General features: G+C 48.9%; 1 protein-coding gene across 12 annotated transcripts in view; it reads right to left on the bottom strand.

The window, feature by feature from the left end:
* Positions 1–24,196, bottom strand: part of Nav2 (neuron navigator 2) — a 643,327-nt gene that overhangs the window by 91,425 nt on the left and 527,706 nt on the right. For all 12 annotated transcript variants that reach the window (XM_029533095.1, XM_029533102.1, XM_021221030.2 and 9 more), the window contains one exon: positions 21,501–21,623. In XM_029533095.1, the coding sequence (XP_029388955.1) occupies positions 21,501–21,623 (123 nt within the window). The remainder of the gene's footprint in view (positions 1–21,500; positions 21,624–24,196) is intronic.

Raw genomic sequence — 24,196 nt, 5'->3', positions numbered from 1 at the left:
TTTTTTTTTTTTTTTTTTTTAAGCTGCTAGGATCCAGGAAGCACATGGTAGGTCTGGCTTTTATTTTATGCGTTTTGAGTGTTTTGTCTGTGCATCTGTCTGAGCACCACGTGCCTGCCTGGTGCTCACAGAGGCCAGAAGAGTGTTGGATCCTCTGGAACTGGAGTTTCAGGCAGATGTGGACCACACGCGGGTACCAGGGATCTAACCCAGCTCCAGCAAGTGCTCTTCTCCACTGAGCCAACCTAGGCTTGCCTTTTAAAATTCACCAACTAAGATAAAAAGAGCCTGCCACTCCCTGCAAGCACACCTTGGGAAAGGAAGGTTAAGTCAAACTCTGTATGACCGAGTCCAGGGTTTCATCCCAGGCCCTGTGCTGTGCACTTCAGCCCGTGAACCTCACTCAGCATTCCTGTGTCCCGACTCCATCTACAGATCTAGACAAGCTTACAAGAGGCCTGTTTGGTTTTGGACCCTGGGACAAAGAACTGAGGTGCATATTTTACATACCAAAGCAGACCTAGCCTCCAGGTTCTCCCAGCATCCCTCAGTTCCAACCTAGCATACCCTGCCCCCATCCTTGCACTTTCCTTCCCCCCCCCCCCAGAGGCTCTTCCCTATATAATCCAGACATTTAGTGCACGCTCTGAGCCAGCTCAAGCCCTTTCTTCATTTCTCTTCCCCTTCCCACCTCTTCCTATGGCGACTCTCCAAGACTCAATCCTTGGGCCCAGTGAACTCACCTGCAAGCAGGTTCCCCACAAACCTGCCTTTAAAATGTTCTGATCTGGCTTGAACTGGCTCATTTCACCAGCAGCGGAGAAATAACCTAGCAAGGCCCTGCTGTGCTTTCAATATGAAATGCTCACCACAGACTTCTGTGTTTGAATGGCTAGCTCCCAGCTGGTATATTATTTATACAGGGGAAGCGATGGAACCTTTAAGAAGTGGAACTTCGCCGGAAGAAGTAGGTCACTGGGGTGAGCCAGACCTCTATAGCCGAGCCCTACTTCCTGTTCTCCAAAATGTGAGCAAGCAGCCCACTACTTAGGAGCAGTCTGTCTTCTTTCTCTACCTTGATTGATAGAATTCCCTCCAAAAGCGTGCCATAGTAAGTCTAAGTCTGCCGTGCTGCCTCCTGTCAGGTTTCTGGTCACAGTGTCAAGAAAGTAACCAATACAGGTTCTAAGTTAAACAAATCTGCAAAACAAATTCCATGTCTTCCCCCTGGTCCTTCTGAAGTTACAGAGTTTTAACGGAAAGGATGTCTTCCCAATTCAGAGAGCAAAGGGACAGAGTCTTTCTCAAAGGGGAGGGGTACAGACAGACAGCTGAGCTCCCCCCCCCAACCACCAGCAAGTGGAGGTGTATGAGGACTGCTGTCTGTTCCCAGGTGACTGGGATGTGATGGTAGAAAAGTTCCTGTCCTCAAGATGATGAGTGACAGGCAAGGGGCAGACTTAGAAGATGACTCTTCTGATGCTGTCATGAGGACCCTAGGAGGGTCACATGACTTGGTCCTTGGTGAACAGTAGTCAGGGGAGGTTTGTGGAGAGGATGTAGTCTGAGTCAAGAGATGAGGAAAGGGAGACCCTGTAAGGCTAAGAGGGGAGAGACAGAGGTTTTTTTTTGTTTGTTTGTTTTTGTTTTTTTTTAAGAAAGAGCTATTTATTTTGTCCATGCATACACTGTTGCTGTCTTCAGTCACACTAGAACATAAGGTGCCATTACAAATTGCAAATGGTTGTGACAGGCAAGGGGCAGACTTAGAAGATGACCAATGTGGTTGCTGGGAATTGAACTCAGGACCTCTACAAGAGCAGTCAGTGCCATTAAGGGCCCCTGAGAGACAGGGTTTTGAGGAGTGACCTGTAAGGTAGCGTGGTAGGGGTGGGGAGAGGGAAGCCCAGTCGATGAGGCCTGAACTTGCACCCCAGGCACCACCAGGAGCTCTGGGGGCGCATGCTGCTTCTGGGAATCCCTGGCTCCCAGCTCTGTTTCCCACCTCAGCCACCTCAGCCACCTCAGAGTTCACCAGGCAGCTGCCTTCCTCCATCAGCACTCAGTGACCAAATCCCAAATTGGACACAGGGTTGGTTTGAAGACCTTTGGCTAAGTTCCCAGTGTGTGCCGAGGGGTAGAGAGAGTAAGTGTGCGCCTCGCTTTCACACGGTTTAGTGGTACATGTAAGGCTAGAACTCAGACTGTCAACCTTAATATATGGTTACGGCTTCTCTCCTGTTTCTTTCCATCACAGATCGTGAATTCCAAACTCCCTTCGTAAAGGCAGGGAGGTTCCAGGGACATCTGTGCTGCCATTTGGGGATGTAGAGAGTCTTATACCAGGGAACATTGTGGGGACGAATATGAAAGACTGTTGGGCACGATAGGAATGAGAAGAAGGACAAGCAGCTAGAACAATCTTGCCCAGTTAAAAAGAGAAATGTATATGGGTCAGCAAGATGGCTCAGTAGGTAAGGATGCTTGCCACCAAGCCTGGTGACCTGAGTAGGCTTTGTGGGACCCACATGGTAGAAGAAAAATAACTTCTGCATGTTGCCCTCTGACCTCCACAAGTATGCATGTGTACATACACACACACTACTCTTTTTCTTTTCTTTTCTTTTTTTCTTTTGGTTTTTTGAGACAGGGTTTCTCTGTGTAGCCTTGGCTGTCCTGGAACTCACTCTATAGACCAGGCTGGCCTCGAACTCAGAAATCCGCCTGCCTCTGCCTCCCAAGTGCTGGGATTAAAGGCGTGTGCCACCACGCCTGGCTACACACACTCTTTAAAAAAGCAGTTAACCCAGCACCCAGGAGTCAGAGGTAGGTAGATCTCTGTGAGTTCAAGACTATCCTGGTCTAAATAGTGAACCTCAGGACAACCAGAGCTAAATAGATATTGTCTCAAAAATGAAACAAAACAATGAAACAAAACAAAAATCAGCAGAGAAACACATCCTTTTGTTCAGTTAAATCACTTTAAGGGAATAAAAATGCTTACAGCATTATCCTAGTGAAAAATATTTATGACATGCCAAAAAGAAAAAAAAAAATCAAGCATGTTCAGGCACACACACCATTCTGTCCAAATGGCTTATCTGACAAAATAACCAGGGGACAAAAGAGAGAGCTGAGAACTTGAGTCTTCAACTGCCAAGTGGATCAAAGACACAGGAAGCAGAGAAAGCCATACATGTGACTAAATTTAGTCTTCTCCCATAGCGCACTTCCCCCACTGCCAAAGTCTGTGGGCTGCTGTCCCAACACAGCCTGGATAAGTGATCCCCATAGAGCCTCCATCTCTCAGAAAGCCTCCACTCTCCTCACTCATGGTCATGAGCAGGCTGTGCTTCTGCTTGTGTTCCTATAGCTCTGACAGCTGCTGTGGCCTGGGAAACTCCCAGACCTCAGCAGGGAGGAGAGGAGAATCAAGAAAAAACAGGAAGAGAAAAGACCCAGAGGCAGAGGAAGACAGATTGCCGCACACCCTCTGACTGGCTCTACCTTAAAGTTCACAGGCTGAGTACTCCGGAACACCGGGGTTCTGTTCCCCGACCTCCTCACATCTACTAATTGCTCAGCACTGCACGAGTGGGGATGGAGAACAGTCACGGTCAATGTGACTGAATTTAGGATCACTATGAAACACAACCCTGGATGTGTTCACAGAGGAGTATCTGAGGGGATTTAACTGAGGGGGGAAGATGAATGCTGAATATTGGTTAGGCTATGCCAAGGGCTGGGGTCCTACACTGAATAAAGAAATAAACCAGGTAAGCACTACTCTTTACACACACACACACACAAACACACACACACACACACACACACACGCACGCACGCGCACACACACACACACACACACACACACACTTTTCTTGACTGTGGATACAATGTAACCACGATTCTGCCTCTTGGTGGACTGTATCCTTGAACTGAGCCAAATCTAAAGGATCGGAGCTTTCTCCTCCCATCTGAAGCCACTCTTCCAAGTCTATGCAGCACCACTGGACAATGGGACAATAGGACACAGGGGTGAGGGGCCAGCGGAAGCAGGTGCAGATGTCATGGCAGCTTGTCCCCATGTCAGTGCAGCAGCCGCCTCTGCACTGCCTCTCCACCGTCCTACTGCAGTCCATCTACCAGGCAAGGCACACAGGTCTAGGATGAGCCTTCCAAAGGAGACCTGAAGTTTTTCAAGGACTGGCTTTTGTCACCCAGCCAACCTGTCACACCTATCTTCTGGTGCCTAGGGTGCGTGGCACATGAGTACATGCCGCCAGCTAAATTTAAACTCTTCAGAGTCCTTTCTACGTTGACATTTCTCTCACTCTAGGGAGGAACAGGTCGGCTTCTTTGGTGAAAATAACACAGCCCACCCAGGCAGTGCAGACAGACGGAGCGGTGCCCACAAGTCAGAAATGGCTTCCCCTGCACCTCCAGAAAGTCACGGATGTGACAGCACATTCCTTAATGACCTGATTCTTCTGTTTCTGTAAGAGCATGCAGAAGAGAGCCTATCAACTGACCCTCTATAGGCTCTTCATCATTGCTTTCTGGGACAGGGGAAGAAATCACCACAGGAGGCCAAGGGATCTCAGCTCCATCTCCAAATGCTTGCACATCATTTGGTGATCCCTCATCCTCAAAGTTAGTTGTGAGGGGGACTAAAGTTGAAGTACTGTATCTTGGTCACAGTGGGTATACTATACTAGCTGTACTGGCTAATTTTAGGTCAATGTGACTCAAAGCTAGAGTTATCTGCAAGGAGGGAACCTAAAGTGAGAAAATGCCTCTATAAAGCCCAGCTGTACCACATTTTCTTAGTGACTGATGAGAAAGGGCTCAGTTCATTTTAGGTCGTGCCACCCCTGGGCTGATGATCCTGGGTTCTAGAAGAAAGCAGGCTAAGCAAGCCATGGGGAGCCAGCCAGTAAGCACTATACTTCCATGGCCTCTGCATCAGCTCCTACCTCCGAGTTCCTGCCCTGCTTGAGTTCCTGTCCTGACTTCCTTTGATGACAAACTATGATGTGGCAACACAAGCCAAGTAAACTCTCCCACCCCCGACCTGCTTTTGGCCATGGTGTATCTTCACAGTGTTAGAAACCTAAGACATCAGCGGCTGCGGCCAGCACCACCACAGTACTGGTTAGTAGAGTAGCAACTGCCATTGGAACTGGGGAATTCTGGGTAAGCCTTCTGTAAACTCTCTGGAGTTTAAGGAGCCCCAGAAATTGGATCCAGTTTCTCAGGGTCCCAAGGTTCACCAACAAGCAAGGCCGGTGTCTTCTGTATACTTTGCAATGTCACCTGAGTCCTCTGTACTCTCTAGCAGTAACCAGACATGAATAACTATGGCAAAACTATAACAAGAACATCCAAATCCAGGCTAATGGAGAGGAGCCCTGGATTCAAGTCACTTGGAGGCAGCTAGCAACAGTGGGGACCTCTGCTCTCACCCTGGGCTGTCAGAACCAGACAGCAGTGCCACCGAGCCATCTCTCTAGCCCTAGCTAGTACAACTGCTTTCTGTGTGACTCCACACGCATAACTAGCCACTCTGAGCCAGCTGTACCATCTAACGAGATGGCATGAAGCCAGTCTTTCCTTCAGAGCTGGGTATGCAGTTGGGTGTAGATCTCTCTTGAATCCAGCCCACCAGTCACCAGCTGTAGTTCCTGGGTTTTAAGGAGAGACTCACTGCACATCTTCCCAGCACCCAGCACAGGCAGGAAGGAATCCATCCCCCACCCGGTTTCTCCTACAGTGACCTCCTGGGCTCCAGTTGGAGGGTGTGTTGCTTAGCATAGAAAGCATCTCTCCAGCCTGGCTTCCTCCCAGCTGCAGGGAGGGCCGTGCCCTCTTGGCTCTGCAGCCCACTTACACAGAGAGCTGGTCACTCAGTGTTTGTATAGTGTTTAATCATTAGATGCTGGAGGTTCTAATACCAGGGGCCCCAGGGCATCTGCAAATAAGTCAGCTATTTGCTTGCTTCTGTCTATCAAAGTCTTCTTGTGGGGGAGGTTTCTCCGCAGAGACAGAGGGCTGACCTCTGACATAATGGGCTCCCAGATGCTGGGGAGGCTTATTCTCCAAGGACACAGGGTAGGTGGTGTGGGTGGGAATCCAAGATGGGACTGCCTCTTCCCAGTGCAGAACTCCTGGACTCTTGTCTTTTCCCCTCAGCTCCCCCGCCCCACCTAAACTGCTTCCCCTCCCCCGACTTGTTTTCCAAGGTCTGATCCAGCTTTTTTAGGAACACTCCCATAGTCCTGTCCTGCCATTGGATCTGGAAATGTGAACAGCATGAGTGCCCAGGCCTTTCCCTTAGCAGCTCCTGATCTGCTCTTTGCACCAAGTGAAGGGTGTTGGTATCCCAGAAGACAGCTCCAGTCCGGCCTCCTTGTCCCCATAACCACAGCATAGGACCTCACCTGCAGGGTGATCCCTACTGTCTGCCATTCCTGGCAGGGTGGGAGTATTTGCAGGTTGCAGCTGTCTTTAGGAAATGAGGGCAATGCCCTTAAAAGTGGGATTAGCAGCCTTTCAAAGGGCTCTGGAACATTCCCTAGTACTGTTGCTATTAGAGAGGACAGAAGGCCCTTGGGGGAAATCTTTCATGCTGGCTTCTACCTGGGCCTTGTGGCTTACGGAGGGCAAATGCCTGGCGTTTCTGGTGCTTTTCAGTCTATGGTAGCATGCATGGCTTAGGTTAGGTGGCACAGCCATATATCCCCAGGTCACCTCGGGCCAACCTGCTATGTGTCAGAGCCTGTATTATTAGGTCCTGGGAACCCCATGACAAGTAAAACTTTAGTCTTTAAAGCTAGGATTACAAAAATAGAAAACAATTCAAGATTGAGTTAGAAGTTAAAATAAAGGACCACACAGGCTCCTTTGTGTGATCAAGGAGAGAGTTGCTAGCGGGACTCTGTAGGGGTGTGCATGCTAGCGTGGGCCCAGAGCAAGAGCCCAGGCAAGAGGAAGTGCTGGGACAGGGTTGCAGCCCGCAAAGCCACCAGAAGCAGGTACAGCCTGCGAAGCACTTGGTCCTCAGGTTGAGACGTGGAGATGAGCCCAGAGAGGTGGCAGGGCCAGGCTGGGAGGTGCCAGTGTGTGACAGGGAACCCCAAAGGCTTTTTAATAGATCAGACCTTCACTGGAGGGTCACAGCGCTGGGGTAACGTCTGAAGAACAGGGCTGGCATCCAGCTCAGTGACTGACACAAAGGACAGCCAAGGAACAGCAGCAGAGGTGCCATGTGCCAGTTCCCTGCAGGGACTTCAACCCCAGCACAGGAAGCTGACCTTGGGTATAAGCAGAGAGGCCACACCATTAGCAGGACTGCTGCTTGTTCAGGGAGGCCTCCCTCCCAGATTCCTGTAGGGGACACTGAAGACAGGTCAGCCCACAGGAGCTCCCCAGCTGGCCAACCCCCCCCCCAACCCTTTTATTCCAGACCCGCTAAGACTTCAGGTCTCTGGAGGCTTCCTGGGGGCCTTTGTTTAAAATGAGAAGCCAACTACATTTAATGGCTTCAGCCAGACAATATGCCTCCCTCCCCAATCCCTCCCAAGGCAGCTCTGTCCTCAGCTTGTCTTGAAACATAATCAGCGCCTGTTCTGAGGCCCTCCGCAAATTATGGTTCTGATCTTTTGCTCCAAAAAGTACTGGAATTATAGCTTGGCACGGAGAGAAGTTCAAGTCTACAGGGTCACAAACTCTTTCATGTTCCGTTTCCAGACCCCTGCTGGGGATTTTTAGCAGGTTTGCACCTCTGATGTTGCCTGGGGGAAAGTTAGAGCAGACCTCCCGCCAGGCTTGTGTGCCTCAGCTTTTGCTAGTTACCCACTGGGGGTCCTAGGCTTTCTAGCTTCTACTTCCACCCCCTACCATACTTTGACCAGAACAGAAGTAGCAGACTTGCAAGAGCTGAGGGAGCCTCACCAATGAAAAGGACACTGTGGCCACATGGCTGGGTCTAGGGTTGACAGGGCCCATTTTATAACCTGGTGTTTTGAGGCAGTCACTTTAGCTTCTGATTCCTGCCCTCCCCCTCCCCCCACCCCCAATTCTCATCTGTGAAATCAGCATTCTAGTTTATTGCCTAATGGCACTGGCTGCCAGGCTTTCTAATCTATCACTGAATGGCACTGGCTGCCAGGCATCTAATCTATCACTGAATGGCAGTGGCTGCTGGTTTCTAATCCATTATTATCATATGACACTGGCTGAATTAGAGAGAGAGAGAGAGAGAGAGAGAGAGAGAGAGAGAGGAAGGAGTGAGCAAGGGAAGGAGGGGGAAGGGAAGGACATGACTGCTTCTAGGTATGGTGGAGGATAAAGTTTATGAAAGATATGTGGGAGAGTAGAGTAAAAAGCCGACACATCTGGAGAGTCTATGGCCCTGACCCTGAACCATGTGAGGAGAGGGGGGAGGGGCAAGGGAGAGAAGAGAGAAGAGAACGGGGCATGTCCACCAGGAAGACAAAACTACAAAAAGGGTGGATAAGCGAAGTGTTTGGATTCTACAGGGAGGAGCCTCTGGGGGAAGGGCAGCCCAGCCCCTGGGCTGGAAGAGTTCAGGGTAGAGGGCAGGGTGTGTCAGCCACACCCTGTAACAGGTAGGGACTGACTGAGGGATACTGGGAGAACCTGGAGACCAGGTAGCCACTGGTCCAGGGTTTGAAACTTCACACTGGCCAGCAGGTATTCTAATCTATCACCGAATGGCACTGGCTGTTAAGGATGGAGGGGACTCCCTAACCTTCAACAGCAGGGCATCCCATCAACTTTTCGGTTGCCCGGTGAGAAAAACACAGCTGACACTCTTGGACTCAGGACAGCTAACTCTCCTGACCTCTACCGTGCAGGGGCTAAGAACACTGGCTGCTCTTCCAAAGGTCCTGAGTTTAATTCCCAGCAAGCACATGGTGGCTCACATCCATCTATACTAGGATCTGATGCCCTCTTCTGGCATGCAGGTCTACATGCACATAGAGTATTCATGTATATAAAATAAATAAATCTTAAAATGGACATACATACGTAGGTCCTCAGCATCCGCCTCCTCCTCCTCCTCCTCCTCCTGCTACCATGACTGCTGCTTGTCATCTTGCCTCCCCACCTTGGTGGACTCTCATTCTTCTAAAACCACAAGTGCTAATAAACTCCTTCTGTAAGATGCTTCTGGTCACTGTTTTATCACAGCAACTAATACATGCCCAGTCATCATTCACCCATCTAGTCATTCTTCCTGGTTTAGGTAAAAGGAGCATGCTCTCTGAACCGGGCACTGTTCTGGAAGGGAAGGTTGGCCCAGAAGCAGAATCGACCTGGTTTTGTTTTACTGATACTCACACTGGTGGGGGTAAGATAGCTCGCATGAAAACAAGGGGTCTGGCCTGGCATGGTGGGACTGTAATGTTAGTATTTGGGGGGCTGAGGCAGGAGAGTGTTGCATTCAAGGCCAGCTTGAGCCACACAGAAGACCTTGTTGTAGGTCCACCCTTTCTGTAGTTTTGTCTTCCTAGCTGCCGCTACATACATCCCATTCTTTTCTCTCCTCTCTCCCTTGCTGCCTCCCCCCCACCCCCACTCCTCACATGGTTCAGGGTCAGGACCATAGACTCTCCAGATGTGTCTGTTTTTGACCATACTCTCCTACATATCTAAGATAAGCAGTTTATAAACAGTTCGTAGCTGAGGGCTGAGGTTGGTGAAGAGGTCAGCCACTCTGAGGTGATCTGGAAGAAGAGGAGGAGAAAGAGGCGTGGGAAGCCCACTCTAGACAGGGAGGATGGCAGCACGTTAGTTCTGCAGGGCATGGTGGGTGAACGAGGTCAAGGGGGCCAGAGGAAGGCATGGCTCTTCCCAGGAGAATGTGAATGAAGTGAGGCTGGAGAGGTGCCAAGAGCCAGAACACACAGATTTGGAGGCCACAGACTAGGTCTGTCTTTTGTTCCCTGTGCAGCAGGAAGCCACCACTGCGAAGCTTCAGGAAGGCTCCAGGAGTCCTGAGGTGTGTTAAGAAGGTCATAGTGGTAGCTGGCTGTCTGAAGGCCACAGCAAAAGCTCAGAGAGGAGAGGCACTATTGTCCTAGGTTGCTGGAGCCTGGGGGACAAGGTAGAAGGATTTATAGATCTCTAGGGAGACGATGACAAGACTTGCCTTGCCTAGATGAAAAAGGAAACAAAAAAATGCAGTAACCTCACCGATGGTCTTATTAATATTGGTGCATTGATTAGACACTGAGGCAGCATCTGATAGCATGAGGCGAACGAGGCTCTGTGCAAAGCCAAGACAGCTAATAAACAAGGTTACGGGCAGCGTCTAGTTTCCTCTCACGGGAAAGCCCAGCCTACACCTGGGCTGTACCCAGCTTGCCTTTCTGCAGCCAAAGCTGACACCCTAAGGCATGCAAATGCCTCCAGAGCAATGTGTCAGTTGTGGGGACCCTGGATGGATAAAAGGTCCTGAAGGCTTAGGTTCTGGGTAGAAAAACAGAGAAAGGAACAAAAGACAAAGGTATCCCAGGGCAGAAAGGATCTGAGTTTATCAGGGTTCCCTGGACAGAGAAAGCCAGGAAGTTATTCCTCACTGCTAGAGAGAGGAGGGAAAGAGAAGGAAGAAGGCAAGAGGTGGAGGGAAGGAAAGGGGTGTGGAGGGAAGGAGAGAATGAGCCATCGAATATAAGTTCTGGGTCTGTGAGCACCCAAAGGGCTTCTTGCACCCACATTTTAAAAGGGAATAAGAGACCCAATGGATGCATCTGTACCCCATAAAAGTTCACGCAACAGATTTCTACTCAAACGACCAACCCTTCTACATGCTCTCGAGGGCTTCATCTACTGTCTGAGTGTGCATGAGCCATGTCCAGAGAACTCAAATAAATAGAAGGAAATGTTTCCTCCTAAGTGTTATTTTGCCACTGAAGAAACTGAAGAGTTGTGAATCCCTCTGCCCTCATCTCCAGGTAAGCTGTGTGGAGCTGTCAGAGCAGGTATCTGGTATCTGCAAGCGGGGGATGGAGTTCACCTCCACACAATCCCAGAGCTCACCTCAGGCCACTCTGTGTCACTGAGCACTAGGGATTAACGGGATAAATCAAAGCGAGAACCAGTCTCCTCCTCCTCAAAGCAACTACAAGGGTCCACACCAGATGGTAGAGAGGTCCGCTTGTGCGACGGGCAGGGTGCCGACGGGGTGCTGGCTGGCTATGTGGGAGTTAACTATTCTGAAGGAGATGCTGCACTGGTGGCTAAAAGCATCCCTAAGATACCCCTTGTGTGGAATACAACATTCTTTTGGCCACTGCAGAGCCCAGCCTGAGCTGCACCAGCCTTGCCCTTCTTGAAATGCTCAAGGAGAAAGTGGTACCCAGCAGGAGGTTGGCCAGAGTCCAGGGATGGTAACACTTGCAAGCTAAGGAGATGACTGGGCTCTTCCTTGAGGAAGGGCTGGAGCCCTAGGGGCTTGTATCCTAGCCTCATCCTCCCTTTTAGACAGACCTCTATGTAGGTCAGGCTAGCCTTGAATTCACGGTCATCCTGTTTAGCCCCCAAGTACTTGGATGGTAGGCAGACACCACCAGACCTTGCTCTTCCCTGGGTGCTGTTCACAGGGACCCTGGTATACGAAGTGGCGTATCCAACATATGAAGCTTTACAGTGTAAGTGAAGTGCCATACGTCCTAGTTAAGGCTGACCACTCTCGGGGCTATGGGCAAGTAGTGTCATTCCAAACGACTTAAAGACAAACCTAAAACTCGTGGCTTATCTTACCAGCTATTTGGGATTTTTATCTTGATGAAAATAAGACTCTAAAGCCGGGCGTGGTGGCACACGCCTTTAATCCCAGCACTCGGGAGGCAGAGGCAGAGGCAGGCAGATTTCTGAGTTCGAGGCTAGTCTGGTCTACAAAGTGAGTTCCAGGACAGCCAGAGCAACACAGAGAAATCTTGTCTCAAAAAACCAAAAAAAAAGAAAAAGAAAAGAAAAGAAAAGAAAAGAAAAGAAAAGAAAAGAAAAGAAAAGAAAAGAAGACTCTAGTCCTACAAGCTGCATCTCTTACTTCTTCCTGAAACAAAAGCTGCTACAAGGTTTGACAGTTGGAAGATGATGATGAAGATGATTCCAAAGTTTCATTAATGTCCAAAGACCACTACTGTAGGCATAGTTCTGCCCTTCCCTTGAAGGACCTCACTCTTGTGGTTCAACCACAGACAGGCCTTCTTGTGTACCGGCCCCAGCAACCACAGCTTCCTGCTGCTTCTCGAAGTCCCTCAAAGCTGCTGCTGCAGGCACAGGGTGGCAGAGGTCAGCAAGGTAGCTACAGAATGGCTCACATCTACACTCATCTAGAAACTCAGTGGAGAACCTGGCTCCTAACTGAAGCATCGTCACAGGGTAATACATGTGGTCATGACTATCAGCAAGGATGGGTTTGTGGAGTCCCCCTCTGAGGGATGAGCCATTTTCAGAAATCATGTGTCAACTCAACTTCAAGAACACCGCTTTACAGCAGCCAGAAGACTTTAAACATTAGAGGGTCTGTTTGCAGGTAAAGAAATGGGGGTACATAGAGGGGAGGCACCTGTTAAAGACATTCAGTGGTGGTAGAGCCAAATCCCTTAGTTCCTGGTTTGTTTACTGTGTAGACTGTGTCAAAACCAACATGAAAGAGATAGGCTGGGCTTTTCCCCAAGTTCCTTAGAGTTCATGATCTCCCAGGCTACACAGGGACCACTTTGCTCCCCAGAGGCCAGGATGGGTAGTTGCTATCCAACTTCCTCATTGGCAAAGCGGGCAGCCCAGCACTGATGACTCTGGGCACACAGAGCTTTGGCATCAGAAGGCCCCACATGACATGAGTGGACAGGAGAGGCAGTCTTAAGAAAATGTGTTTATGCACAAAGTGACCTTGGATCAAGCCTTGGATCTGGATGGCACAGATGAGCAGCAGACCAAGACAGGTCACATGGAAACCAGGGGTGCTCTGCAGAGGCCTGTACAAGGGTAACCTCACATACCAGGCAGTTATAACCAGAGCTTTCCTGTCAGGAACAGACAGCGAGGCAGGGTTGTTTTTTTTTAATTTTTAGGTTTTTTGAGACAGGACTTCTCTATGCTGTCCTGGAACTCACTCTGTAGACCAGGCTGTCCTCGAACTCAGAAATCCGCCTGCCTCTGCCTCCCAAGTGCTGGGATTAAAGGCGTGCACCACCACTACCCAGCTTTTCTTTTTATTTTAAAATTTTATTTACATATTTTATGCATATGGGTACACTGTTGCTATCTTCAGACACATCAGAAGAGGGCACCAGATCCCCATTACAGATGGTTGTGAGCCACCATGTGATTGCTGGGAATTGAATTCAGAACCTCGGGAAGAGCAGCCAGGGCTCTTAACCACTGAGCCATCTCTCCAGCCCTTAGATAAAGTTTCTAAGAGATATTTTATTTATCTCTGTGTGTATTCATGTACACTTATATGCACACAAGGGCACATGCGTGCCAAGGATCCTGTATGGAGATCAGGGCAGCTTCATGTGCTCTGTCTCGCCTTCCCCTCCCTCCTTTGAGACAGAATGTCTTGGGTACTACTGTATATGTCGATCTAGGTGGGTATGTGAAAACCTTTCAGGATCTTCCTGTCTCAGCACTGGGATTTCAGATGGCACTACTGTGCTTGGATTTACTGAGCTCTGCATATCTAGATTCAGGTCCTCGTGCAAAAACTACTGTACCCATTCACCAAGCCATCTCCCTAGTCTATCCAGAAGGTCATAGTTTTTATTTTACTGTGTGGTATACGTATATGGGGCATGTGCTGGCTAGTTTTACGTATACATGGCACAAACTGGAGTCATCAAGAGGAGGGAGCCCTAACAGAGAAAATGCCTCCATAAGATCCTGCTCTAGGCAAGCATGTAAGGCATTTTCTTAATTGGTGATAGATGTGGAGGGCCCAACCAATTCTGAGTGGGGTCACCTCAGGGCTGGTAGTCTTGGGTTCTATAAGAAAGCAGGCTGAGGGCTGGAGAGATGGCTCAGTGGTTAAGAGCACTGACTGCTCCTTCAGAGGTCCTGAGTTCAATTCTCAGCAACCACATGGTAGCTCACAACCATCTGTAATGAGATCTGATGCCCTCTTCTGGTGTGTCTGAAGACAGCTACAGTGTATTTATATATAACAAATAAATAAATTGAAAGAAAGAAAGAAAGAAAGAAAGAAAGAAAGAAAGAAAGAAAGAAAGAAAGAAAAGAAAAGAAGAAAGGAAGGAAGGAAGGAAGGAAGGAAGGAAGGAAGGAAGGAAGGAAGGAAGGAAGGAGAGAAAGAAAGCTGAGGAAACCATGAGGAGTAAGCCAGTAAGCAGCACCCTCCATGGTCTATCCATCAGCTCCTCCCCCAGGTTCCTGCCCTGTTTGAGTTCCTGTCCTGATTTCCTTCAATGATGACAGTGATACGGAAGTCATAAGCTACATAAACCCTTTCTTCTTCACGCTACTTTTGGTCATGGTGTTTCATCACAGCAATAGTAACCCTGGCTAGGACAGGAAGACAGGTTCCGTGATGGGAGGTATGGAGATATAAAGTCCAGGGTGTTACCCCTGTGCAGCAGGACAGTGGAAGTCACTGTGTGTTTCCTGCTCTCCTGGCACACACATGGTGGTACTGTGTTTCTCTTCCAATGGAATGGAAATGGAGCGAAATGACCTCCTGTGGTCAACGTGGTCCTCCTTGGCTTTAAGAAACGTGTGGCTCGCCGCACTCACCGTCTCCTCATCTCAGAAACTGATCAGTTCTCAGTGTGAAGGAAAGACCTTCTGGCGTCCTGGTTCCCAGTAAGAACAATGAGCCACACAACCTTCTACGGCAGCTGGACGGACGGGAAGCGTGGGAAGTTTTGGAGTTGCTTGTTATCCAGCATAACCCAACCCACCCTAACTGATACCAGGACTTTCCAAGATCCCTGCATCCAGTCATATGAAGTTATTTTCTGCTGTGGGACACACTCAGGTTGGGTTTCAGGGCCTAGGCTTTGGGTGGCTGGGGGATTAAACACAGAGAAAGTTTCTGCCTTTCCCCTGGGCCCTTCATTCTAGCTTTCAATGTTAGACATCTATCTATCTATCTATCTATCTATCTATCTATCTATCTATCTATCTATCTATCTACCTACCTACCTATCTATCCATACCAACTTTAGTGCTCACATTATCTTAGTTTTGCATATATGAGCATTTGCCTGCACGTATGTCTGTGCAGTATGTTCATGCCCAGTGTCCTCGGAGTCCAGAAAAGGACACCAGGTCCCTTGGAATTGGATTACAGACAGCCGTTAGCCACCATATGGGAGCTGGGGACTGAAAGTCCTCCCAAAGAGCAACCAGTGCTCTTAACTTCTGAGTCACCTTTCCAGACCTCACACAACTTATCGTTCAACACGTGCTGGAAGGTCACAGCTATGCTATTCAGCCGTGTGTCAGGGAGTGGAGTGCCTCACGGGGCCGCCGTACCTTGGCCCTTCCTTTGTGAGTGGGAACACTGCCTGAGAACCATGCACCAAGCTTGGCAGACTTGTGGGTTTCCAGCCTTTTACAACCCTCTGGAGAATTCTTCCCAGGCTTAAGGTGCAGATGGTTAGCTTCCTGTCATCACCCCCCCACCCCCACCCCCGTTCAACCCAGGTGGCCTCTGCCCACAGGATTGGATCGGCCTCTTGCTTAAAAAGGAAGCCAGTGGCAGGGGCAGACTGGGGCCCTCCAGGAAGGCCAGTGTGGTAATTATCACCCTGTTGCAACGGAAATAGAGATTTGCCTCCAAGGCCTCTTTTATGGGCTTTGAAACAGGGACTTTCACTCTCTCCCACTTTGTTCCTGGATGCACAGGAGGGGAGAGAAAGGGGGCGGAGCATGGAAGGGATGGGAGGAGCCACGAGGAAGGGGTGCAGACTAGCTTTTGCGCTGCAGCTGTCTGGGTACAGCCCTTATGTGCATGACACAGAACAAAATAGTATTCTTGAACATAGTGGGCACTGCTTGGCTCTCAAAATGAGAAGGAAGAAGGATGAGAGGTGGAAGTGGGGAGGAGCGAGTGGGCGGAGGGAGGGGGATGAGATCCAGAGAGGGAGAGGATTTCTGTGTTCTAGGTAGAGAGACTTCTGTCATGGGTTGAATATGAAATTGGGTCCCCGAAGCTCCTGCGAGACTTGGCGCTGCTGCGGAGAGGTAGCTGGAACACAGGCTCACGGGCCTCATTGGCGGATTTATTAGGCTGCGTTCACACCGAAAGTGGGCCTACAGATGCTTGCTCTTGAAGGTGCAGTCTGTCCCCAGCTGTTTCCCAACAGCCACAAGGTGAGCAGCTCTTTCAACTGCGCCCTTAGGTCAGCCTCATCTACACAGTGAATTCCAGGTTAGCTAGAGCTAAATGACAGTATTTAGCCAGTACCGAGAAAGGTTACATTTTTTTGGATGACTTCAGAATCTTTGCAGATTCTGGTAGCCCTGGATTTCCGGTGTCATTAACAAGATGCATCATCAGACTTTGAAATGAACTCTCACTAAGGTCACGGAACCACAGTCAGAATTCTCAGGGTCCCGACTCTGAGCCTGCGAGGAGGAGGCCAAGGCCTAAGCTGGGTGGACGGATGTGCTGCTGGGAACAGAACGGTTGCTTTGTTCTGCTGTGTCACGCAGCCTGGCAGTACGAGGGCTCTTGCATTCTTGGGGAGAGCCCTGAGACTGGACTTGCTCCTTAGCAGGCAGCGCAGCTACAACCTCTCACCCTGGGACCTGCCGTTCCGACAGCCTCCCAATTCAAGTGGGAACGGGGCTGGCTTTGAAGGCCGGGGTCAGGGGCCAAGTACAAGCTGCGAAGCCTACGTGTGTCCTGTGTCTGTTTTTTAAAAAGCAATCTCAAAGCCTTACTGACACGGATACCATCTGGAGAGTGAAAAGACATCCATAATGTGAAAGGGGGGTGGGGACACAACAATAACAAAAAGATCCCTCCCCTTTCTGCTTCATTTCACAGCCTGATCTAAAGTGTACACTGAGCCCAATTCCTGTTTTATCAACACAACGTGACTTGGAAGTACCAGCGAGAAGGAACATCTATCTAATGCCCCAGCCTGCTATTCCACAAGGATTGTCAACATCCCTGCACACGGAGGCCCTTTGCAGTGTCCAAGAAAGAGATTCTCGAGTGGCAACTTTCTACTGAGCTCTCTGCTTATAAAGCAGTTGAGTTACTAGAATCCAAGACTTCCTGACATGTTCACTCCCGACATGTTCAGGAGACACAGTGCTGCAGGTAGAAACCACTGGACTGATAGCCAGACTCTTGGCCAGCCGGGCACGCTTCCTCCTCCAGAAGCGGCCTATGTTCTGCTATCCTATGGGAGGTAGCGCTATTTTGTGTACTGAGCTGCCTCCATCCCTTTCACGCCATTCTCCCTCCACAGCCGGCCGATGGCTGACTTTGCTGGATGTAGTCGCCAGTCACTATCAGGAAGGGACTGGGATCCAGGGTGACAGGAGATGAAGGGGACTTGGCGTCTTGACTGTATCATCTTTATTATTCAGCAGAATGGGCTGATGACATAAAGACTCCAACTGACAAAGTTCCTATCTCCCAGGCCTCCGAAGACACGTATTCCTGTAGGCGACTTTTAATAACCCTAAAAATGACACACTCAGGCCATGCTGCAAATAGCCATGGTCTATCTGGGGTCTCGGCATCCTGTTACAGGCTCTGGGACAGCTGTGGCACTTCCTAAGCCCAGGGTATTTTATTCTTTGTGTGCCATCTCTTCCTGGCTGAGAACCAGTGAGGCTAATGTCTAGATCACTTGCCTTTGCCTCAATAGCTTTCATGTGGCCGAATGCTTGTGTGTGAAACTTCAAGCAAGCACTCAGGTCTCTCTTTACATAAAACTGCCTGGAAATTAGCTTAGTTCTTACGCCTTTGGTTTTTTTGGGGGAGGGGGGGTTGTAAAGGAAGGATTCTGTTGGCTTTAAATTGCTTAAAGAGCACATTTTCAATTGGAGGGGGTGGGGAGGCGGCGCAGAACCGTGCCCAATTTGCATATTTGCCATCTGTGGTACACTCCCTTGATGTTCCAGAGTCACTGTCTCACACCCAACCCACGGGGTTCTCAGCATAAACAATGTTTGTAAAATCACGGGTTTGATGTGCTAGCTCAGGAATAGTTCCCTACTGATTTCCTGCCTGACAGTCCCCAGCTCTATGAAACATTCACCTAGCTTGGTGAACAATCTAAAGAAATCTGAGAGGGACTGGAGAGTTAGCGGTCAGGAAAGAGCTGGCCTTGCAGGTGTCAGGACTTGAGTTGGATCCCTGAAAGTCATGTCACATGCATACGCAGGGAGGTAGAGACAGGAGGATCTATGGGGCTTGCAGCTCGCCAGTCCAGCGCATGTGTCCTTGAGGAATTCAGGCAATAAAATAAAATAAAATAAAAAAGGGATTGGATAGCTACTTCAATGGTTTTGAGCACTTGATGTGAAATCATGAGGATTGAAGTTTGGATCCAAACACTCACCTAGCACGCGGTGTCCCTGCAAGCACCTATAGCACTGGCTCCCAAGGAAGCAAAGATGCAAAGAGCTTTTGGGGCTTGCCAGCCTCCTGCCTAGCTGAGAAAACCAGAGGCCCAGGTTCAAGGAGAGGCCCTGCCTCCAAGACATACACAGAGAATGCTATAGAGACACCTGACGTCCTCTACCTGACATGCCTGAGCTTCCCATGCATGCACACATGTGCATATGTACTCACACAAGCATACACACCTCACAAATATGCATACATGCATAAAGAAAAAAACAGTGGGCGGAGTAGCATTGCCATGGTCTATTCATTATAGCTATGGAGCTTAAAGAAACTTAGCATGTTCCACGAGAATGCAAACATATCTCTGCTAGTAACCTAGAACTTACATAAAACAGGGAAACATTTGTATCATAAGTCTTTTTTTTTTTTTTTTTTTTTTTTTTTTTTAAAGAAGCCCCTTGGGTTCCTTATTAAAACCTTGGCTAGCTAGCTATTCAGTCCTCAAATGATTACAGCAGACCACTCAGGTCTGGGGAGGACCAGAAGACATCACTGTTCATTTGGGAATGAAGTGAGAAAAAAATGGCGTCTGTCTTTCCAGTCTTAGCCCCCCAAACTTGGGGAAGTGGCAGGACGAGGCTCAGCTGCTATCTATGATAATTCCATTAGGCCTCCAATGAAGCGCTAGGTAAATGGCCATCCCAGAGGCTTCTACTACAAGCAGAGACTGACCTCATAGGGCCTGAAAACAGGCAGATGGATCAACTGGAACAGGGCAAAAACACGCAGAGTAATTTGACAAATTACGACATGACCAGTGAGAGCGTTGCAGATCCTGAATGTTTTCCTCCGGTGCTGTTCACTATACAGATTTATCTGCAGGGTTTAAGCTTTAAGAAGTGAGCCCTCGGGGCTTGAGAGATGGCTCCTAAGCATTGAGGAACACTGGCTACTCTTGTAGAGTACCACTGTTTGATTTCCATCATCCTCACGGCAGCTCATAACCTCCTTGGAATTCCAGCTCCAGGGAATCTGCTGCCCCCTTCAGGCCTCTGGAGGCACTGCATGCACATACACACAGTTAAAACACCTGCATGTCTAAAAACTAAAAATGAAAAGTGCAAACTCTCAGAGGTTTCTATGGTCAAGCTCTATCCTGCCCCCCTCACCTCCTTTGTGGGTTTTGTTTGTTTGTTTGTTTTGAGACAAGGTTTCTCTACATAGCCCTGGCTGTCTTGGAACTCATTGTGTAGTCTACACTGGTCTTGAATTCAGAGATCGGCCTGCCTCTGTATCCCAAGTGCTGTGATTAAAGGTGTGTGCCACCACCCAGCTAGTTTTCTGTCTGTTTGAATGCAGTCCCGAGGAGCAAACCTGGGCCTCTTTGCATGCCGGGTAAGCACTCGATCAACTAAGCTATACCCTTAGCCCTTGTACGGATTCTCTTTCAAACCAATCAGTTATAGAACAGCAGCCACAAAGCTAACCTGAGGCAGAACCCTGACAAACAGCCTTTTGTCTTCCCCAGTGTAAGTGACCACACTGGATACTGGGAGACTCAAATGAGGACATGCAGAGCTAACAGACACTGGGTCAGAGCCCGAGGTCTTTCATGACTAGGAACTCAGCACTCCCCCCCCCCCCAGCCTTTCTACCCTCTCCCTAAAGAACATGAGGATTCCTCTTCCACTGTTGGGTAGTATTTCAGCATTTGCCTCTTTACAAAGTCGCCCTGCTTCTCCGAAGCAAGCCATAGAACTACAGAACCCACCTAGCATTATTTTAAAGAGGAATGTGTGTGTGTGTGTGTGTGTGTGTGTGTGTGTGTGTGTGATATGTGTAGGTGCATACAGAGGCCCAAAAGAGGTGCCAAATCCCCCAGAGACTAGAGTTATAGGGGGTTGTGAGCTGCCTGAGGTGGGTTATCACACCCAAACTCCTCTGAAAGAGCAGCAAGTGCTCCAACCACTGGATCATCCTTCCAGCCCCTCACCTGCTAGGAGAACAGCAAGAAAACAACCCTACCCCACAACGTGGCCTTCACAAAATCAGAGTGCAGCACCCCTAGAAGTACACAGCAACTTCAAAGCACCCACCTCTGGGTTCCCTGCTCCAGCTCATCCGCCCAGATGTGGAAGGAGGTCGAGCGAGCCAGAACAGGGAGATCGCTAAAGATGACCTGAACTGTACACGGAGGACCAGAAAGACGGCATGCCAGAGACGGCGAATCACACCTGTCCTTTCAGAGCTTGCTCAGGGTTAGGGGATGGGTTTACGTTAGAGTCAGGGCTAGAAACCTGGAGGCCAAACATTCATTCCTCTCGGTAGGAAGGGTGGACACAGGTTCTTTGTGTCTCTGGCAATGGTGGTGACAGAGGTCGACAGACCCCTTTTGATGTCAGCTCTTTACTGTGTGTTGTCAGTTGAATGTACACCCAGAGTCTCACCAGCAGGGGGCTTTGGCCTGAACTACACTGCATACAGACCTTCTGGTCATCTCAAGGTGCAGTACCTGGAAAGTTGGGTAATGAGAGAGGAACCAGGGCAGGTCCCTGGGGCCTTCGGGCAGAGAGTAGGAGTAACACTCAAAATAGCAACCGAATTGCCCAAGCCTGAACCCTTGCTATCAGAAGTGCCAGCCTAGAGTTGGGGATGTAGCTCGGTGGTAGAGAGCTTAACTGATGTTCACGAGGCCCTGGGTTCCTCTCTCCACACCATCACAGAATACATACATAAATACATACATATACGCATGCCCATGACCATATACAAGCAAGACCCAGGAAGCAGCAGCCCCCTTTCTGACTTTTGTGTCAGCTGAAGAACATACCCACCCACTGTCCTCACATCATGAGCAGGACACTGTAGGCCACTCTCAAATGGCTCTGGCTAAATCCTAGCCCAGCATGCCTACCTGTCAGCATCTCCGAGGCCCAGGGAGGTATTTCGTTGTAGGGTCTCTCGCACCACAGCCATCCCATCGGGAAGCCGGTTCAGGCGACGGGTGTAAAGGCCGAGTCCACCATCTGTCATATACCTTTGAAAGAAGAGGATGGTAGGTGTATAAGGTCAAAAGCAGCGGTGCACAGTCTTGCCATTGTATCCAGAAACCCCGAATGGGTCCCTTGCTCTTAAGGGGGAGGAGGCTCTGTCCCTCCAGCCCAAGGAAAATTCAGCTGTTGATTCAGCCTAAGATCTCGTGGGGCAGGGAGAGAGCATGGGAGGCTTAACAAATGCAAACTCATGGGAATCTATGAAGCAGAAGGAACCGGAGAATAAAATCAGCTGTCAGATGTACCCATGACTTGCTTCTGAATGTCGGCGATTATGCAAGCAGGTGTTCTATCAAAGTCACGTAAACAGAGCTGACGAGCCCTTAGCACACTGTGGGCAAAACAGCAACAGACTGGAGAAAGCAGGCAAGCTTTGAGGGAGGAGGCAGGGGAAAGATGGAGGATGGAGGAAGACCGCACGAGTGGCAGGCATCACAGCTGCTATGGTTAGCGTATGAACGGCATCCGGTTTGACCTTCAACACTGATGTCGTCAGAGGTTCCCCACAAGACTCTGAGTAACACTTACTTACCCTTGGTGATGCTACAAGGCCATCTTTTGTTGGACCCAGTGTGCTTTGGGGAGGGAGAGCCCCAGAGCCTTCTGAATAGATAACTTAAAATCTACCAAGCAGTGAGTCCCTGTAAGCATCGCTGCTCAAGCATTTAGCATCTGTGCATCATGCTACCCAGGCCCCTCCCGTAACCCCCATGCAGGGCTGGGTAGGTGGGCCTCCTCATTTTCAAAGGAGAATGAGTAGCAGTGCTAAACTTAGGCAGAGCCCAGCGTAGAACTTGATCGTTTTGATCCTGCATGGGCCCCATTAGATCACTGACTAGGTTTCTGAAAAAAACAGGACTTTTGTATTTCAAGTCTGGTAACATGGAGCTCAGAGTCCCATACGTCACTGTGCTCCTAACATGGCTCACTAAGCTGGATCATGGGAGCTCGCCTACATGTGTGTTTCAGCTTATCATTGATGGTGTGGTTGTTCGGCCCTGGCTGCCACCTACTTCAGGTATTTTTGGGGAGAACAGAGTTGTGAGGTGCTGAGCTTTTTGGCAGAGTCAGAGAAGCCAAGAAAGGGCAGAGAAGAAAGCTTTCCACGGAGCTAGCTACCTTATATGAGCAGTGACCAACACACACACACACACACACACACACACACACACACTCTCTCTCTCACCACTCACATATACATCTACACACATAGACCCTACATACCTACACGCATACACACTACACACCTACATACTACATATATACGCAATACATACATATATACTATACACACTATATACATATACTACATATACATACTACATACATACACATATGTGAGCATCCATATACACACATGCTATATATTGACAACTACATATACACACACTAATACAGACACTACTCATATATACTACATGCACACACTACATGCACACATACATACTGCACACACACGCACTCACATACACATCTATACAGAGACCCTATGTACCAACACACGCACATACACACACCACACATACACACACTCACACACACATCTACATACATAGACCCTACATCCCCACACATACACATGCACACACATACTACATACCTACATACACATACTACATATACACACAGTACATACATATACTACATACACACACATATACACATGTGAGCATGCGCATATACACATGCTACATATTGATAAACTAAGCATACACACACGACTCATTTACACTACACACACACACACACACACACATACACACACTACATAGTCAATCAAACCAAGTGTTTGTGGTTGTGCCAACAAGGCAGAACAGACTGAACTTTTCACCCAGCAGTATGATTAAAGGGGAAAAAAAGCAATCTATGAAAATCCACTTCATTGCACACTTTAAAATGGTGTGTTTTATGGTACATGAATTATATATTAATGACAATTAAAATAAGAGATGATCACAGCCATCATTAAACAACCATTTGCATAACTACCTTTTAATGCCCTCTTCTCAGGAGACGATGTGCTTCTTAAATGTGTGGTCTATAATTTTGTTTAAATCCATATTCCTACCTCATTCTACTTCTACACATATATTAAATATTTCTTTGCTTGGCTAACTGAACACATGAAGGAACGAAGTGCGGACTGACAACCACAGAGGGCTTAGCAGACATGCATTCGGATCATGCCGATCATAGAGTTTCTTCCCGCCAGCTTAAAGGGTAGCGAACTCGACACCTAAGACACCAAGCAAGGCAGACTGAATGTCTGCCTGTCACTCTACCTAGGATGTGGCCATCTGTCTGTCTGTGTACCACATGTAGCAAGCCAGGGAACAGCAGAGTGGCTGACTTGTATCCAAGTAGCAGAAGAGGGGCAAACACCTCCACCCAAGGCACAGAGTCTGCTGAAGGCTGAACATTTATTTAGAACATGTTCTTGCCGAGAGAGCTGGGGAGCTCTACAAAGTACCACCCATGTCCCATTAACCAGGGCTGTTAACCCTGGTCTCAGCACAGCCACCCTGCCAGTTAGATAAACACAATTTTTTTTTCCCAA

The sequence above is a fragment of the Mus pahari genome, chromosome 1, assembly GCF_900095145.1.
Source record: "Mus pahari chromosome 1, PAHARI_EIJ_v1.1, whole genome shotgun sequence".
NCBI lineage: Eukaryota > Metazoa > Chordata > Mammalia > Rodentia > Muridae > Mus > Mus pahari.
This window is presented reverse-complemented; position numbering and strand designations above follow the sequence as displayed.